Source organism: Schistocerca nitens, chromosome 3 (assembly GCF_023898315.1).
Source record: "Schistocerca nitens isolate TAMUIC-IGC-003100 chromosome 3, iqSchNite1.1, whole genome shotgun sequence".
NCBI lineage: Eukaryota > Metazoa > Arthropoda > Insecta > Orthoptera > Acrididae > Schistocerca > Schistocerca nitens.
In genome coordinates, this window is record NC_064616.1 from 363,102,030 (window position 1) to 363,121,954 (window position 19,925).

The 19,925-nt window shown below is 40.4% G+C and overlaps 1 protein-coding gene across 1 annotated transcript in view; it reads left to right on the forward strand.

The window, feature by feature from the left end:
- LOC126249599 (uncharacterized) overlaps positions 1–19,925 on the forward strand; it is a 129,445-nt gene that overhangs the window by 66,888 nt on the left and 42,632 nt on the right. Inside the window, exons 2-4 of the mRNA XM_049951260.1 lie at positions 4,869–4,956; positions 13,019–13,151; positions 16,201–16,337. Of these exons, the coding sequence (XP_049807217.1) occupies positions 4,875–4,956; positions 13,019–13,151; positions 16,201–16,337 (352 nt within the window). The 5' untranslated portion in view covers positions 4,869–4,874. The remainder of the gene's footprint in view (positions 1–4,868; positions 4,957–13,018; positions 13,152–16,200; positions 16,338–19,925) is intronic.

Here is a 19,925-nt window from a genome sequence, read left to right on the forward strand (position 1 = left end):
GTATGTAAGTGCAAATGTTATCCAGATGACCTGCTGCAATCGCTGTTGACGATTAAGGTGCCAGATACCATACCACCTGGACTACATTTACCAAATAAAAAGCATATGCTTGAACTCAGGATCGAACTGTCGACCTCCTGCATGCTAACCCAAAACTCTATCCACTGCACCAACTGTACAGACGACTAGTACGTCCTGTCAGAGGTAGCTACGGCACGTGTTGTTACAGTGTTTCCAGATTGCCACTTTTTAACGACCTTTTTCTGCCGGATGTACTCGCCAGTCGGAATTTTGTGAGAGACATTTTTTTGTCGCTGGCATGTGAGGAGTCGCGCTGCGAAGCCCGAGTGCGCGAATTTCGCTTCTCCATGTATATTACTGTTGGGTATATACAACAAATAAAAGTATTTTCAGAATAAAATGAAAAACATGAGCCATTTTTAACAAATCGCTCCCCCCGCCCGTTTCACAAAAAAAAAAAAAAAAAAAAACTGGCTATATCCCTGCTATGTATAACAAGCTGTGACGATATGAAACAGAATGGTCAAGTAGGCTGAGTCGTAGGTAAAACAAGTGAGAAACATCATTTCATTAGTAGAACGCTGGGAAAAAGTAATTAGTCTGTGAAGGACTGCTAAGGAGATTGCGTGCAAAACACTCGTGAGAACCTCAAATGTGTGAGACCCATACCAAACTGAACCACCATGTGATAGTGCCCGTATACAAAGAAGGATAGCACGAATGGTGATAGGTTTATTCGACTCAAGGGAGAGTATCAGGGAAATTGTGAAAAAACTCTACAGGCAGACGAAACAGACGTCAGCTATCCCGTGAAAGCCTACTTACAAAGTTTCAAGAACCAGTCTTAAGGAAGGAATATAGGAATATACCAGAGTCCACAACCTGATGCTCCCAAAGCGACCGCGAAGACTGGATTAGAACTATTTTAGTACGCTCACAAGCATTTAAGCAGCTTTTCCTGCTGCACTCCATTCGCTAATGGAACGGGAAGAAATCGTAATACCTGGTACAATGGTGAAGAGACCTATGTTTGTGCTCCAGCAGCTCCTAGGAATTTTTTTAACTCACAGGAACAAGTCGGCACCGGAGATTTTAAAATAGTACTCTTGCATTAAATCGCAACGTAGCTATAATTTGGCACTGCGCCGGCACCAGTGAACGTGACAATGGGTAGCTAGCTAGCTATAATACAACTGTTTAAACGTTACTGTTAGCAGAAGTTGAAAACATGACTTGATAGTAACGTAAACTACTGACTTGTGCGGATAAGTATCGAGCAGAACTAGGGAGCAAAGTGGTACTATTACGAAAACAGATGGTAGGACCTGTCATTTATATGAAATACTATCGTTTTATTGTTTTCATAATAAGAAATTATGTTTTAAACGCCTGAATTTTAGAGCACTATTTTGTGAAAAAAGATTTGTCACTAAGTTTTATAACAAGTTTTCAAAAATCGAAACTTTTGAGTTTTATGGCTGAGGGGGATGGCGGGGGCAGGGGATGGGACGGGGGGTGGTTTGGCGGAAAAGATGTGTTTCGGCACCTACAATTTTATAAACTAAGCACGTTACAGTAGTTTACAGACTGTGTGTGCTGGTGTAAAAACTATGTTCGGATTATTGTTAATAGTAATGAACCTGCCTGCAACAGAATTCGGCGAAAGTTCGACGAGAAACTGTTAGAATCACTATTCCAACATCCACTCACAATTTTGAAAAACAAGGAAAGAGTCGTCGATGTGCCCCAAATCGTAATAGGAATTACGGAAGAAGCACTGTTAGTTTATTTAATGGCTCACTTTAACTATCTTCGATGACAGTTACGTAGGGAGTCTGTGTGCAATTTCCCTTTTTGTTTTACAGGTTAACTTCCTACAAATAATATTTTGATGACAGCTTCAAGTTTACGTTATGAATGATGTTATATTTAAAAAGACACGTTGTTGTTTTATTGTGGGTGATAGGGTGTTTGAGTAAGAAACAATGAATTACCGGTACATTAACATTAGTCACCGAGGCTGCTGGACGTCTTTCCGAGTAGCAGGTTGAAAAAGGGTATTGATTAGATGCTATGCACAGATGAGCCAAAACATTATGACCACCTGCTTAATAGCTCCTTTGTCCATCTGTGGGATGAAATACATCGCTGATTCTGCGTATCAGTGATCCGACAGTTTGTTGATGGTTTGTGGATGTATGTGGCATTAGATGTCTACGCACAGGTCATGTACTTCGCGTAAATAACGGGCCGCTGATTTGCGTACGCGGCGATGGCGCCCTATAGCGACCCAGATGGGTTCCGTAGGATTTACATCAGGCGAATTTTGTCGCCGAGACATTGACGTGAGTTCACAACAATGCTCCTCAGACCACTGCAGCACGGTTGTGGCTCCGAGCCACGGACAATTATACTGCTGAAAGGTGACATCGCCGTCGGAGAAGGCATTATGTATTAAGGAACGCAGGTGGTTCGCAGCTGTCAGCGTATCTTCGGTTACTACCACAGATCCCATGCAAGCGCAGGAGAATGTCTCCCATAGCATAATACTGCTCTATCAGTCTGCGCCCGTGGTGCGCTGCACGTTTCAAGTCGCCATTCACCTCAATGACGGCGTTTGTGGAGACGATCATCGGCCTAGTGTAACAAAAAATGTGATTCACCCGAAGAGCCGAAACATTTCCATTGATCGAAGGTCGAATCCCGATGGTCCCGCGCTCGCTGCAGTCGTAACTGACGATGCCGTTGGATCAACATGTGAACATGTATGAATATTCTGCTGAGGAGCTCCATGTCCAACAATGTACGACGAATGGCGTGCTCCAAAACACGTGAGTGTGCACTAGCATTGTGCTCTTTAGACAGAGATGCCACATATCACGATCTACCCTACTTTACAGAACAGGCAAGCTTCCAAACCCCACGTTCTGTGAAGAGTTGTGGACTTGATGATTTACCGCCTAGTGGTAGTGTCCCTTTCTAGATAGTCGTTCAGAGAGAGAGAGAGAGAGAGTAATAATAATCTGCCCTTTTCAAAGCCACTTGTCTCAATGTATTTCCCCATTTGCAGCCCATATTTTCGCTAGGGTGGTCCCCAGTCCGTGGCTGCTCCGCTTACATACTACTTTTGTTACCGCGTCACATGCCCGCACGGTTACCAGGAGGCATCCAACGTCGTGTTGGACAGCGTTCGTAATGTTTTGGCTGTTCAGTGTATGAAGTCCGCGGAATATTACACCCGACTGCACTCTCAGTCTGCATCGCCTTCATCTACATATACATCTGCTTCTGTATTCCATTAGCAGGTGATGTGGTTAAGAAAGATAGCGGTACTGATAACTCTCTGAACTCTCCCGAAATTTTTTGATTTTCCCCTTGTGACCATTAAGCGAGTTTTAAGCTGGGAAAAAAGGAGACGATTGCCACATCCCACTTCAGATCATTCAAAACGGCGCTGTTATGTTTATTCAAAAATGGTTCAAATGGCTCTGAGCACTATGGGACTTAACATCTGAGGTCATCAGTCCCTTAGAACTTAGAACTACTTAAACCTAACTAACCTAAGGACATCACACACATCCAAGCCCGAGGCAGGATTCGACCTGCGACCGTAGCGGTCGCGCGGTTCCAGACTGAAGCGCCTAGAACCGCTCGGTCAAACGGCCGGCTGTCATGTTTATTCATCAACTGCAGATAGACAGGGAAAGAACAATATAGTATCAGATGCAGCACTCTAACCGCGAACTTTTGGAGCCTTTCAGTACGAAGTGATGTGAAATGGAGCGAATACCTGACGTAAGTGGCAACAGATGCATACTGGTACTGGCATGGAATAATCCTGGAAAAGCGCAGTGTATTTATTAGTGAAACAGAGTACAAGATTCTACTGCAACATTTTCGGTGCGGTTCTGCTCCAGTTTTGGGATCCTTAGCCAATGGACTTGACAGAAGAAATCGAACGACACCTAAGGCGCACCGGTGGGGGTGTAGCAGATCAATATAGCCCATATCAAAGTGCTGAAAAAATTTCAATGGGAACCTGCTAAAGGACAATCTGCCAGACCCACGACGATCCTGCGACAAAATGCAGCGATGTAACACCACCACGGGCAAAAGACATGACGAGCAGATATTCTGAATTCCTGACCATTTAACAGCGATTTAATATCAGAAGATTGCGAGCGCGTAGCAATCGAAATACACTGCTCTGTCGATAATCACCTAGTAATCTAGTGGCAAACCATTGTGTTACCGAACTGTTGAGACTTTCGTGGTCACTTGTTGACATATTGCTTGTTGGGTTTTGTGCCGGGACCTTCAGTCAACGTTGAGGGTGAACCTTTGACAATGCTAACCGCTAGCGTTGGCGAAACGTGGAAAATATCGTTAAACGAACGTCGATCGAAGATCCCGAAAGAAAAGCCAACATGCAATAGATCCTTAGCCAATGTTACCACTTTGAAGGAAAGTTTAGGCATGGAAAATGAGTGTCAAGGCTGCGGACAATTGGGAAATTCCACTCTGCACTAAATTTTAAAATCTAAGGCAGCGCATTCCCTCATCAGACGCAATACTAATATATTTGAAAGTCAACCTATATTTTAACAAACTGCGTCTTTATTTTAGTGGTTTTAATCAACGACATCTCAACGATTTATTAAAATGAGCAGCCTTCACTCTCACATTCAGCTAATATTCAGTAGGGGACGCACCCGACACATCTTTACTATATAATACAATCAATTCACCTGGAGCGGCTAGTGCAGCTGCTGCTTTGTTTTGCATATATTTGCAGTTCGGCGCTTATTTGGACTGCAATCATGTAATGGTCTGCGTGTTTGTTTTAGACCACCATGAGCAGCAGCACGTTAGCCCGGCTGCGATGGATGCTGGTCGTTGCTGCAGCTCTTCTGGGCGGGGTCGCTTCCGTCAGAGGTGAGTTCCCCAGTCACGGTGCGTACATTATAAATATCCTCATGTTCCTATTGCAGCCAAGAAAACACCAGCCAAGTTCGGCCCTATTTGCTAGAAGAGCGTTTCCAATAAAACGTCAAAAATACCATGTTTTCATAAACGTTTCTCTTCATTTAAGACTCAAAACAAGTTTAGTTTATATAACTAGCCCTATTTTTCCGGAAGCTTTATTACTAATTGCATGATTATTATTATATGATTATCATCATCACTGCAGTCGACGGATTTGTGGATAGTGTGAAGGTCTTCCGCACTCCATGTTCATGGATTCAACCCCACTTGACACTGGGGATTGTTTTTCTATTTCTTATTGCAGTACAAAATCCATCAGATGTCATCAAGTCACTAAATCAACCTTTCATTATCTCTCATGCATTCCCATTAAAATTTGAACTTTGGATTTTGCACCCATATTGTTACTAGTGACACAGTATTGAAAACAAAATCGGTGAGAAACTGACCACTGTACTTTTACACATTGTCCTATAGCCAGTCAGTATTTGTATGAGTGACTAATCATAGTTCGCCGGCCGCGGTGGTCTCGCGGTTCTAGGCGCGCAGTCCGGAACCGTGCGACTGCTACGGTCGCAGGTTCGAATCCTACCTCGGGCATGGATGTGTGTGATGTCCTTAGGTTAGTTAGGTTTAAGTAGTTCTAAGTTCTAGGGGACTTATGACCACAGCAGTTGAGTCCCATAGTGCTCAGAGCCATTTGAACCATTTTTTGAACTAATCATAGTTCTTTCACTTTGTAGCCTAATTTGTCACTGCACTGCTGTTCTTTTTTACAGTTAAATCTCACAAGTTGTTACTAAACCAACTACTGATAGATTAGGATTGGTGTATGATCCTCTGGGTACTATGGTCTAGGGTAGTGTCTTCAAGTACCTCTAAATCAGAGGTCATGGATTCAGGGTTTGAGCCAAGCCACACCTTAAATTTTGAATAAAAAGTCATCAGCTATGCCAGCCGAAGAATTCTGATGTAAGGAGTGACCCTCATTCTACTAGTTGCCTTGTCAATAGAGGGTGAAGAAGCAGATAGAGGTTCAGGGTACTCTCTTGCTTTATACATGGGAAACTAGCTGTAAAGATGGAATAATAAGCAATGCTAAATTACTTGAGGATGCAGAAGGCAATGGAACCACTGTATTAGAGTCACCACAACGTTTCTCCACAGGACATATAGCCCTCTATCATAGTCGCATGATGACCAGTTCCTCTGCATAAAAAGCCAGAGATAAATAAGTCCGTTTTGGATCTCCAGATGAAGACTGGTCAGAAGAGGGTTATCAGGAGGGTGAAGAATAAAGGAAACTGTTCTATGAATCAGGGTGTCGAATGTTAGGCGTCTGAATTTCATAGAGAAATTGGAGAATCTATAAAGAGATAAAGGTGCAGATCCAAGGTTTGGTTCTAGGGGGGATCACAGTTTGTTACTGCCTGTGTCTTCCCAGCACCCTCAAAAAAACCTTTGATAATGGCATCATGCACACAGTATAAAATTGCGCACTCACAATTACAAGTGTTTCACTAAGCAATACAATTGTGAACTCTGGGCTGCAGACTATGACTATACAAACATATTAATGTGGAAATTCTGTTTCTTTGAATCATTTCTACCTATATTTTTCTGTTTTCTGCTTTTTTTTCGCTTGTGGTTTTCCTTAGCGGAGATTATTACCCTTTCTCTCTTCCCTTACTCAGATACCTGTAATTTGCCTCTTCTTCTTGTGAACTCATGAGCCATTTGTTGCTGACATTTGGTAGGTCACCTGTGCGCCTAACCTGGTTGAAATGTTACTGGTCAGGCAGCAAACCCATCCACTTGAGAAGGTCCTCACAAGCACTGAATTAAACAGTGCTTGTAAGTTCTAGATTTTCTTGCCATCTTGGAACTCGTAGTTTTCACGCTGCTTTATTTTCCAATTTTTTAGCGACGAAATCTGGAAATTATATATGTAAAAATACAAACACTTCTATTAATTCCTTCTTGGGATGTGGAGTAATGACCGTCCTCCCCCTCCCACTTGGATCCTCACCTGAAGAGATAAAGAGCAGGTTTAACTACACTACTGGCCATTAAAATTGCTACACCAAGAAGAAATGCAGATGATAAACGGGTATTCATTGGACAAATATATTATACTAGAACTGACATTTGATCACATTTTCACGCAATTTGGGTGCATAGATCCTGAGAAATCAGTACCTAGAACAACCACCTCTGACCGTAATAACGGCCTTGATACGACTGGGCATTGAGTCTAACACAGCTTGGATGGCGTGTACAGGTACAGCTGCCCATGCAGCTTCAACACGATACCACAGTTCTTCAAGAGTAGTGACTGGCGTATTGTGACCAGCCAGTTGCTCGGCCACCATTGACCAGACGTTTTCAATTGGTGAGAGATCTGGAGAATGTGCTGGCCAGGGCAGCAGTCGAACATTTTCTGTATCCATAAAGGCATGTACAGGACCTGCAATATGTGGTCGTGCATTATCCTGCTGAAATGTAGGCTTTCGCAGGGATCGAATGAAGGGTAGAGCCACGGGTCGTAACACATCTGAAATGTAACGTCCACTGTTCAAACAGCCTTCAATGCGAACAAGAGGTGACCTAGACGTGTAACCAATGGCACCCCACACCATCACGCCGGGTGATACACCGGTATGGCGATGACGAGTACACGCGTTCACCGCGATGTCGCCGAACACGGATGCGACCATCATGATGCTGTAAACAGAACCTGGATTCATCCGAAAAAAGGACGTTTTGCCATTCGTGCACCCAGGTTCGTCGTTGAGTACACAATCGCAGGCGCTCCTGTCTGTGATGCAACGTCAAGGGTAACCGCAGCCATGGTCTCCGAGCTGATAGTCCATGCTGCTGCAAACGTCGTCGAACTTTTCGTGCAGATGGTTGTTGTCTTGCAAACGTCCCCATCTGTTGACTCAGGGATCGAGATGTGGCTGCACGATCCGTTACAGGCATGAGGATAAGATGCCTGTCATCTCGACTGCAAGTGCTACGAGGCCGTTCGGATCCAGCACGGCGTTCCGTATTACCCTCATGAACCCACCGGTTCCATATTCTGCTAACAGTCATTGGATCTCGACGAACGCGAGCAGCAGTGTAGCGATACGGTAGACCGCAATCGCAATAGGCTACAATCCGACCTTTATCGAAGTCGGAAACGTGATGGTATGCATTTCTCCTCCTTACACGAGGCATCACAACAACGTTTCACCAGGCAACGCCGGTCAACTGTTGTTTTTGTATGAGAAATTGGTTGGAAATTTTCCTCATGTCAGCACGTTGTAGGTGTCGCCACAGGCGCCAACCTTGTGTGAATGCTCTGAAAAGCTAATCATTTGCATCTTCCTGTCGGTTAAATTTCGTGTCTGTAGCACCTCATCTTCGTGGTGTAGCAATTTTAATGGCCAGTAGTGTAACTTAGATTTAGTAGAGATTAGTGAAGTGAAATGGAAAGAAGACAAAGATTTCTCGTGAGATGAGTCTAACAAGGGAACCTCCCCATCGCACCCCCCTCAGATTTAGTTGTAAGTTGGCACAGTGGATAGGCCTTGAAAAACTGAACATTGATCTATCGAGAAAACAGGAAGAAGTTGTGTGGAACTATGAAAAAAATAAGCAAAATATACAAACTGAGTAGTCCATGTGCAAGATAGGCAACATAAAGTAAAATATGAGTTGAGGAACGCCGTGGTCCCGTGGTTAGCGTGAGCAGCTGTGGAACGAGAGGTCCTGGATTCAAGTCTTCCCTTGAGTGAAGAATTTAATTTTTTATTTTCAGACAATTATTATCTGTCACCAGTGTCGTATAGAATATATCAGACGTGTTTTCCTGTTGAGGAATCGGTTGACCTATGATCCTGCGATCAAATGTTTTCGGTTCCCATTGGAGAGGCACGTCCTTTCGTCTACTAATCGCACCGTTTTGCGGTGCGGTCGCAAAACACAGACACTAAACTTACTACAGTGAACAGAGACGTCAATGAACGAACGGACAGATCATAACTGTGCGAAAATAAAGAAATTAAAATTTTCACTCGAGGGGAGATTTGAACCAAGGACCTCTCGTCCCGTAGCTGCTCACGCTGACCACGGGACCACAGAGCTCCTCGTCTCATGTTTTCCTGGTTGTTGCCTATTTTACACATGGATACTCAGTTTGTATATTTTGCTTATTTTTTTCATAGTTCCACACAACTTCTTCCTGTTTTCTCGACAGATCTGTGTTCAGTTTTTCAAGGCCTATCCACTGTGCCAACTTATAACTAAATCTGAGGGGGGTGCGATGGGGAGGTTCCCTTGTAAGATGATAGCAAGAGCATCAGTGACCTAATGATTCTTCTGAGGATTGAAAGTAATCCAACACCAACCACACTTGTGGAAGTTTACACGCTCACATCACAAACTGATCATGAAGAAACACACATAATATATGTGGCAACAGAGGAACTGATAAAATTTGTGAGGGGGGGATGAAAATTTGATAGTCCTAGGTGATTGGACCACTATTATAGGAATGGGAGTGGGGACCACTATTATAGGAATGGGAGTGGAAGATAGAGTTCTTGGGGAATATAGCCTTGAAGAAAAGACTGGGAGTAGAGAGAGTCTATTAGAGTTTTTCCACTGGTCCCAACTCATAGAAAAGTCCGTCTTCCAGAATCACAGTAGAGGAAGCTGTGGAGATATCAATTAGACCTCATCATGGTTAGACAAGAATTAGAAATCAAATACTCAAATGCAAAATGTACTCAAATTGTTATGAAGCAAGCTGGGATAATTTTACTTCCCCTCTTGTTTTGCCATCTGCTTCCTTAAAATTCGCCCTCCTATCGGAGGTTCGAGTTCTCCCTTGGACATGTATGTGTGTGTCGTTCTTAGCGTAAGTTAGTTTAGGTAGTGTGTAAGTCAAGGGACCAATGACCTCAGCAGTTTGATCCCTTAAAGATTCACACACACACACACACACACACACACACACACACACACACCTTAAAATTCATTTTGTTCTTAACTAATTACCATTAACATATGTGGGCATAATCTGCATTTTCATAAAAGAGAAAGGTTTGATCTCAGTGTTGAAGAATATAACACTAGATCTAATTTTGTGCTTAGTTTTATGTATGTAATTGATTTTCCAATTTATTTTGACTATGCCTAGTTAGTATCTTTTGTTATAGGGTGAAATCAGTGACTGTTTCATAAATTAAATTCTATTGTTGATGTATAAACAAATATAAATTCTGTATTAAATATAAACATTTGGATGAACAACTAATAACATTCTTTAAGCATTTATTTGACTTGATTCGAAAACATGTTAGCAAAGCCCGTCCTTAATAAATTCCAAAGTAATTAACAGTTTTGTCAAAAGTATTGTTTGCATACCTATATATGTTAATTTCATCATTTAAACAAATAATTCGGCTTAAACCTTCTAGTAGAAGAAACTCTTTAAAAGAACCAATTTTTTGATGTATTCAGTTAATTTAATGGGTTAAGTTTCAATTGTAATTTCTGTAAATTTAACTTCGAACAATGTGCAGTTTACATACCTATTATTGTGAGGATATGTAAGGGCCCAATTTTTGGTCCCGAGACAGTCAGTCCGTGACCGAGCTTCAGACAAGAAACCTGTGTTGGTTAGAACAACAACATGCTTCAACTTAATTGTGAAATAAGTGTTACACAATTAGGCTGTGTGTTAAAACAATGACAGTGTCTGCTCCACATGTACCTTTCTATTCTTCAAGAACTGTGAACTTTGTAGTTAGGTTTTTACTGCTCGTAGATGTTCAATAGTAAACTATTGTAGCAGTATATACTTATATGGATATGGTTTCTGTTCTTTCAGACATGTCTGAAAGAACAGACACCATATCCATATAAGTATATAGTTCTGGCAATACTGGCTATGACTTTCTTCTTCTGTGCGGATGCACACATATGCCTCGAACTCTTACAGGACTTGGTAAGAATGTCTTCCACGACTAATGAGTATGTTGGGGTGGGACACTACAAATGTAGTATGTGGACATACGAGGTGAGAATGTGGGTCTCGCAGGAGGTGTGCGCAAGATAGTCCCTGCAGTCGCACTATCCTCTGTGTCCTCGGTGGCTCAGATGGATAGAACGTCTGCCATGTAAGCAGGAGATCCTGGGTTCGAGTTCTGGTTGGAGCACACATTTTCACCTGTCCTCGTTTATATATATATATATATATATATATATATATATATATATATATATATATATATATATATATATATATTTATTTATTTATTTATCAGCAGCTGAAGGTATTAATATAATTCTAATTTCATTGTAGCAGTATGTGGAGGTTTGCCTGGAAACTATTAATGAGTCTTATGGAAAGTTAAAACTATACTGCACTGGCCATATATAACTGTGGATTATTGGGGGTTTTTGATCAGTGAAAGTAAACTACTGTGGAATGCAACTGTGCACCTGTTGGCTACATTATTTAAAGTAGTCAGTGTTGTACTTCTGCACCTTATTTTTCAGGCAGTATCACATCACAGTACAAAGAAAGAAGGCAGAACTGTCACAAAATGCATACTCAGACCATAACCTAGCAGTGATGAATAGCAGGTTGAGATTTAAGAGGATAAGAAAGGACTTTCTGATGAAATGGAATACTGAAAATTGAGGACAGAATCAGACAAAGTGGAAATCCTGTGAGGCAGTGACAAATGGCCTAGGTAAAAGTGTCAAGAGTAATTCAGTAGAAGAGAAGTGGAACTTAACAAAGATAGGAAGCAATTAAGGAAGGAGAGGACATTTAACATGTAGCAAAAGTAAAGATAGAGAAGCCATGACCATGAATAACTCAAGAAATACTTGATCTTACAGACAGAAGAAGAATAAATAACAGTCTTAATATTGAAGTAGAAAGTCATTAGTATCAGGTTACCTAAGAATAAAATTAACAAAAAATGCAAACAAGCAAAGTCAGAATGGATGAGAGAAACATCTCAAGGCACTGAGAAAGATATAATTGTAGTAAAGAATTATACAGCCTATAAGAAGGTTAAACAGAACTCCAGAGAAATAAAATACAAAGGTTTAAACTTACTAGGTGCAGGTGGAAAACCACTATTCAATGCAGAAGAAAGAGCAGGCAGATGGCAAGAGTACATCAAAGGCCTGTATAATGGAGAGGAACTGTTCTGAAGTGTAATAGTAGAGTGGGAGGAAGTCGGTGTGGAAGAGTTAAGTGATCCAGTAATGAGTTGACAGTTCAACAGAGCTAAGGAAGGCAGCAGGAGTCAATAACATACCTTCAAAGATATTGAAATCTTTGTTAGATGTAGGAACTGTGAAGTTATCTGAACTGGTGTCAAAAATCTATGAAACATGCAACTTATGTTTCAGGTCTAAGCAAAAACATTATCATCACATTGCCAAACAAAACATCTGCAGATAAATGTGAAGCCTATCAGACTATTAGACTGACATGCCATACCAGTAATCTGCTGACCAGAATAATATGTACTTTGCTTGCTTATAAGAGCTGTTCATCACTGATAGTTATATGTTCCCAGCTTTTGACTGTATTCTTACATTTGACATTGTTCGCGTGATTTAACAGTTAAGTTTATTAGGTTGTACACGTTATTCATTTAATGGTGTATTTTTCATTTTGTGTTATGTACTTCATTGTTTCTGTCTACAGATAGTTTATCAGCTTTAGAGTACTCAATTATGGCTGGTAGACAGCTCAATACATTTATTTTTTAACTTACCAAGGTACCTGATGTAACTTGAGAGGCCAAAACTTGTCATAGGCTTTTTTTAAAAGAGAAAAGATCTGTTACTGCCACCAATTAAATAATAGTTTCATTTCATTTTAAGTATAAAGGTGCTTGGTTATATGGAAGAAAAAGAAAGGAAAAAAGAGCTAAAATACCTGCAGATATACAACTTCATCATCTTAGTTTTAAAGCTTTTTCTCATTTTACAGGTCGTACAGCATTCGAGAAGCTTACAGACCAGGACTATCGGGGCACAACATATTACTCTGTGAAGAATCTGACACTGTATGAGTGCCAGGGTTGGTGCCGGGAAGAAGCTGACTGCCAAGCAGCTGCTTTCAGGTAAGCTGATTTACCATTATTGCTTCATGCTGAGTAAAATTGAATACTGGCATGTGGATGTCCCAGTAACCTGCAAAAAAATGTTAGAGACCGAAGAAAATGACATTATGCCAGATATTTTCCACTTAATTTACTAACAAGTAATATAGTACTCCACAGAATAGACAATGTATGAGGAACAACCAATGGGTCTGTACAGTTCTCAGTTCTACAAATGACATTGTCTAAACTAACCACTCAAACACCCCCAGTATGTTAAAAGAAAATATAAAGTAGTCTCTAATACAAATTTTGATTTCAGCACTCCAGTGCTATATAAGGCAGTACAATATTCTAGATGGTATTCCCATATGCCTGTACCTTTATTCAACCATCCATTGATGGGTCTACATTTGAATCATGGTGGCATTTTTAACTTACACAAAATATTTTCAGAGGTGAAACTGAAGTAAAGAGCATGAAAATAAAAAGCTCAAAAACGTTTTGAGGCTTTTGTGGCCACTTTTTGACATATTGCATGTTGTCTTCCATCTCAGGTACTTCAGTCAACATTTGTTTGTTTCCTGACATTTTGTCAGCATGAATAGCTGCCATTGTCAAAGGTTCACCCTCTCAGTCTGCCACCAGCAATGGAGGTTGAACCTTTGACAGTGTCAGCCACTCATGCTAGCAAAAGTCAGGAAAATTGTTAAAGAAACATTGGCCAAAGAACCCTACACAGAAGACAACAGGCAATACATCAGCTCAGAAAAGTTTGCACCACCCATATGTCTACAAAAGTGTTTGAGCTTAGGCTCATGAGGAGCAGGGAATGAAAGAATAAGGAAAAAGGAACTTGTTTACTGTAAAACAAAAAGAAAACCATAAACAAAATAAAAGCAATCTGTTTGAAATTGTTAATTTTGTGGCATCTGTGAAATCAAAATCTGCTCCTTGTAACAATCAACATAATGTCACTCCACCCTATGCACTGTAACATACTAGGATCCTCCTTGGAATGTTGTCCACAACTTGATTGAGACTATGCTGCTCAGGCCTGTCCACCTATTCAACAGAAGCTCTCCTGGACATCCTGTGTGTCTAGACCATTCATGCAACAAGGCACTGCAAATTTCAACTGGTCCCAAGCCTCCTCAACTGGATTCATGTAAGCAGATACTGCAAGCCATTCCATTCGCTTGATTCCTGCCTCCTGGAGGAGGTTGGGTGTGGTGTTCTTATGTATTATCGCACTGAAAGATGAACTCATCACTAAAATGCAGAAACATGACTGGCCCCCATCCCCTTCCACCTTCCATACACGATATGGCAAAACCATGAGTGATCCACACAGGGCTGGTTTAAGGCCTAAAAGGCACAAACAGCCACTTGAGGTGCCAAGCTAAGAGATGTGCCAGAGGTGTGACAACTGTAAGACTTCCATACAGTACGTATCACAATTAGAAGCAGCCACTGGGGCACCAACCTTTGTACAAGGCCAGGGATGCCCATATGCAACCTTTGTATACAGCACATATCACTGACATGGGTGAAAGTGTACACATGGAAAAGTGGGGGAGATGTGCGAAATGATAAGTCACTCATGTGGAGAAATTTTCTCGAACCAGCCATTGGTACCTGGCCATCTCCACATTTGTTTATGATGATCACCAAGTATGAAACAAATCATTTACTTGTCAGTGAAGGGAACTTGATGCTACTGTTCCAGATTCCATTCTAGGTGCCCCCTTGCCCACTTTCCACGTGCAACATGGTGCTGATGAGTTTGTAATGTTGTTTGTAATGGATACCTAAAGACAAAATTGATCATGTAGACAAGGCTTCATAAAGCCTGATCAATACAACCATTCACATTGCCTCCAACAAGGCAGCACACAATTCTCTTGGGTTCTGTCAAGGGTATCTAAAAGCCATTATTTGTAGGCAGTGATCAACAGCTGGTGTTTTGGATCACAAGTGACTATGGTGAGGTAGATATTCAATGTTTTGTGCCTCACATTAGTGGTGAATATTTTAACATTGCCACCATGGTTCATACTGCTTCAGCAAGCAATTGCCCACAACTCTTTTCACTGTAAAGTGACATGGTACACAGGGTCTAAGCTAGAAATGATCCTCTGAGGCATGTTGATAGATGATCAATGTACACAACTTACATTGGTCCATTGCCTACTGAACTGCACTGAAAATGGAAATTTACTTTTCCTCAATTTCCTAGGTATGTGATGATTTCATGTACCAAAACAAGTATTAAGGAAGACGTTATTGTTTTTAACTATGCAAGTCATAAAAGTCATACAAAATGTTGTTTGAGCAGTTTATAGTCTCAGGACTGACCAAGGACAGTTCCTGAGATTCTGGATTTTTAGTCTGGCATTCCTCTCATAAGTCAATAAGCTCTTCCAGATAAGCAGATGTGTGTGACTCCATTAAGTTATTACAGTAAATACTCCTTCGTTTGATCACACTCTGTATTTGCCTTGGCTCACTGACACATGCACTTCTTCATTACACACAAGATCATAAAGTGAGGCACCACAGACTGGCGTGCCTTATTAATTTGGGAAATATGTCTATATGTATATGTATTTAAATGCCACATATATCTCATGGAATTTTGAGTGATGTGTAAATGGAATCCTATGAATCTTTCTTAGTTATAGTTCTTCCATTGTCAATTTACTTAATTACTTACTCACTTAGTCACTTACTTGCTACTAATGTAGAACTGTGGATCTAGTTTCTTTTTTTTTTTTACCTGATAGAATGAGATGACATTTTGAATTGTGCTATATGCAGTATTAAAATTTTTCAATTGCAAATGTATGTATAAAGTATTCCTGCTTTCAGTTTTATTAATTGTTCACTCAAGTATGAAATTTGCATAAATGATACATGTTCTTAAGAAGTGACACAAAAATTTCGTAATATTGTGTCACGTTCCTCAAGTTAATGAGAAGTCTCATGTTGAAGCCTTTTGAAATCTACCCTGACTTCTCAAATATAAATAAGAATAGTCCACATAAATCTTTTGTTTCTGTTGTTGCAGCTTTGTAGTTAATCCATTAACACCAAAGCAAGAAACATTGTGTGAACTCCAAAATGAAACTTCAGCAACAAATCCATCAGTAACACCTCAGCGGTCTGTTAACATGTATTACATGGTCAAACTTCAGATAAGATCAGGTAATGAATACGTATTTTAATCATATGTGAGATAAGGCAATCATAATTAATATAAAAAAACTCATTAATATCAATACTTCCAAATTAAAAGACTTTTAATGATTGTGCACTTATGAATCTTCCATGTTCAGCAAATATATATCCACTCTTACTATGGATCTTTAGAAACATGATGTATGAGGAAATGGAAAGATACACAGCAGAGAAACATATTTTCTCCCTGCTCCTCTTTTTATTATATAACTGTAGAACACTCTAATACTGTAACATTCATTAGCAAAGTCCTGGAGTGGTAACTTAATAAAAACAATAAGAGAATTACACATTTTTATTTTTATTTTAGGGGCCATCACATTTATAATATGATAAGAATCATCACTCATTTTGGCCATATTCATTTTCTGTACCTATAGTGTCTGAAGATGGCCAATGTATACAATATGAAGATGGCCAATGCATGGCCAAAATCACTAATGATGGTTATCGTATTATAAATGTGATGATGTTAAAACAAAACTTAGTGAATGAAATGTCCACCACTTGTGTCCATAAACAGAATTTCATTTTTCAGAGTACTATTGATATATTGTTTAGAATAAAACATGGAAGTGGTAACACACAAGAATAGTTAGTGGTATTTGATGTGACCAAACATATCTGACTATATTCGTACACATGCAAGATAAAAATGCTTTTTCTGCTACCAGTTATTGTTGGCAATTGTTCAAAATTTCTTTTCTTTCTCTATTTATAAAGTGTACACTATTAGTTTAGAACTGGATAGCTTCTAGTTCTTTCTTGGCTATTGGAGATTTACTTGTTATTTTTATATCATGGACATACATTACAGTTTACTTGTTCTCTAGTCCATTTAATGATCTTTTGCCAGTGGGATCAACATCTTTTTCGGCGTTCTATTTTATCTCATTTCTTTGGAATAGTTTTTCCAATTTTTCTCCTTAATCTTCCTGTAAACACATTTTAATTCCTTATTCTTGCCTGATTACTGTATTTAGTTTCCTATCATGTACCCTGCAGCTAGTGACTCTTCTCAAAAAATATTGTCTCTGCAGTATGGAGTCCATATTTATTTCCTGTTGTTACTACCCTAGTCTCACTGCCATATATAACATATGGCATTTCCATTGTCTTGTAATAATGTCAAGAAGGTTTATTTTCTCAGTTTGCTATTGAGGATATTGTAAGTGGCCACATTCATATAATTGAATTTTTATACTACAGTGTTGGAAATTCATGGACAGAACAATGTATGACATAAGGGAAAGGCAACCACTCACCCACAGTGGACTAATATGTGGTACGTAGACACATCCAACAGAAAACAGTATTCGCTACCTTTAGAGCTCTGGCTCTTTTTCTAGCAAAAGTATACACATTCACACAAACAATCAGACAGACATCCAGACACCCAAATATTCACTTCTGTGGTGAGACTGATTCTAGATTTTTGAGAGGAGTTGTCTGGACCGATGGAGGTGGGAAGGGAGTAGAGAAGGATGCATGAGGCAAAGGAGGGGGAGGAGGGAGAGGGTAGCAGGATAGTGCGAGGCAGGTCTTTAGCAGATGACTCAGCAGCTGAACAACAAAACTAAAGGAGTTCAAAAGATAGAGTATATAAGAGATATAGAGAGAGGGAAAGGAAAAAAGGTAGAAAGGGAAAGTAGAGGAAGTTGGAGATGAAGAAGAAGACAGGAAGGGGGGAGAAAACAGGGATGGGGGGGGGGAGAGGGGGGGAGGGGGAGAGGGAGAGAGAGAGAGAGAGAGAGAGAGAGAGAGAGAGAGAGAGAGAGAGAGGAGAGAGAGAGAATGTCCACAGGGGGGAGATGGGAGGAGGCATGGGAGGAACAGTGGGGGCAGAAGGCAGTACACAGTCTGGACAGTGAAGGAGTGGAGAGGACAGTGACCGAAGAGAGAAAGGAAAAGGTAGGGAGAGACAGTGGGGAACACGTTAGCAGAGGTTTAGGGGAAAGGGGGATTGTGAGAGTGGAGGACATGCTACAGAGACAACTCCCACCTGCATAGTTCAGAGAAGCCTGTGTAGTGCAGCAGCAGTTAAAACTGGGTGAGGCAACACTGTGGTTAGCACATTGGACTTGCATTTAAGAGAACAGCAGTTCAAATCTGTGTCTGACCATCCACATTCAGGTTTTCTGTGATTTTTCTAAATCACTCTAGGCAAATGAAGGGATGGTTCCTTTGAAAGAGAACAACTGCTTTATTTCCTCGTCCTTGTCACTATCTGAGTTTGTACCCCACCTCTAATGACCTCGTTGTCGACAGGATCTTAAAGTCTAATCTTCCTTTTCAACTGTTAAAATTATTTATATAATGGTGTGCAGAATTTTCATTACTAGCTGGTCAAGTTTGCAGTTTGCCATAGGCCATTCATGCGAATAGACAGTTGGTTACCTGTCATGCCCACATAGAATGCTGTACAGTAACTGCAACATAGCTGATATATAACATCACTGCTTTCACACATGGCCCTGTCTTTTATTGGGTAGAAAATATCTGTGACTGGACTGCAGTAGAAGGTGGTGACTGGATGTATGGGACAAGTTTCGTACCTGGGTCGACCACAAGGGAATGATCCAAGTGGTGCAGGATTGGAAGCAGTGTCAAAGTAGGGATGGACAAGGAAGGATACTCCATAGGTTGGGTGGATGGCAGAACACTACTTTGGGTTATGCAAGTAGGTTTTTGGACAAGATATTCCTTGGTTCAGGACATGACGAGGAGTAGTCGAAGTCCTGATGAAGGATGTGGTTGAGTTTTTCAAGGTGAGGGTGACATTGGGTGTGCTAGCTGTGGCTGGTTAACAGATTCACTATTGTCAGAGGAGCAGACAGCATGGGAGACCTGTTTATGGATGAGATGAATAGAATAATGCTGTCAATAAATACTTTGGTAAGATTAGCAGTATATTTTGATAATTGTTTTCAACTGCAAATGTAACATCCACTGGTGGCATATCTGTAAGGAAGAGACTTTTTGACAGAATGGTTAACAGTTCATCTGGTTCACATTCATTGATGACACTTTCATGATCTGGACTCATGGGAAGGACAATCTTTGCTTCTTCCTGCATAACCTCAACACCTGCTCCCAAATTTACTTCAGCTTGTCCTTCTCAATGTCATGACCCATTTTCTTAAATGTTGATCTCCACCTCTGAGATGGGTGTCTGGATGTCTGTGTGTTTGTGTGAAACAAAGTATTTCTGAAGTAATTGAACTGCTATACTCTTTCTGTTGTTTCACTTCTGTCACTAAGCATCCATATTCATTATTAATTGTTTGTTTTGTAGCCAGTTTTGAAATCTGCCACTTCCCATTATTCATTCTAATATTTTTTTATCTGTTTGATAGCTTAGACTTCCCTTTATTTCATCATTCCATCTATTTCATTAATGTTTATGGTATTCTGATGGAAAATTATTTTAACACATAGTAGTACACTACTTTTGTTTCATTTCTTTTCTTTATAATCTTTCACAAACTTTTGCTTCACCCATCTAATTTTAATACATACTGTTGTCATTAGTATACAATGATTTGTCTCTCTCCC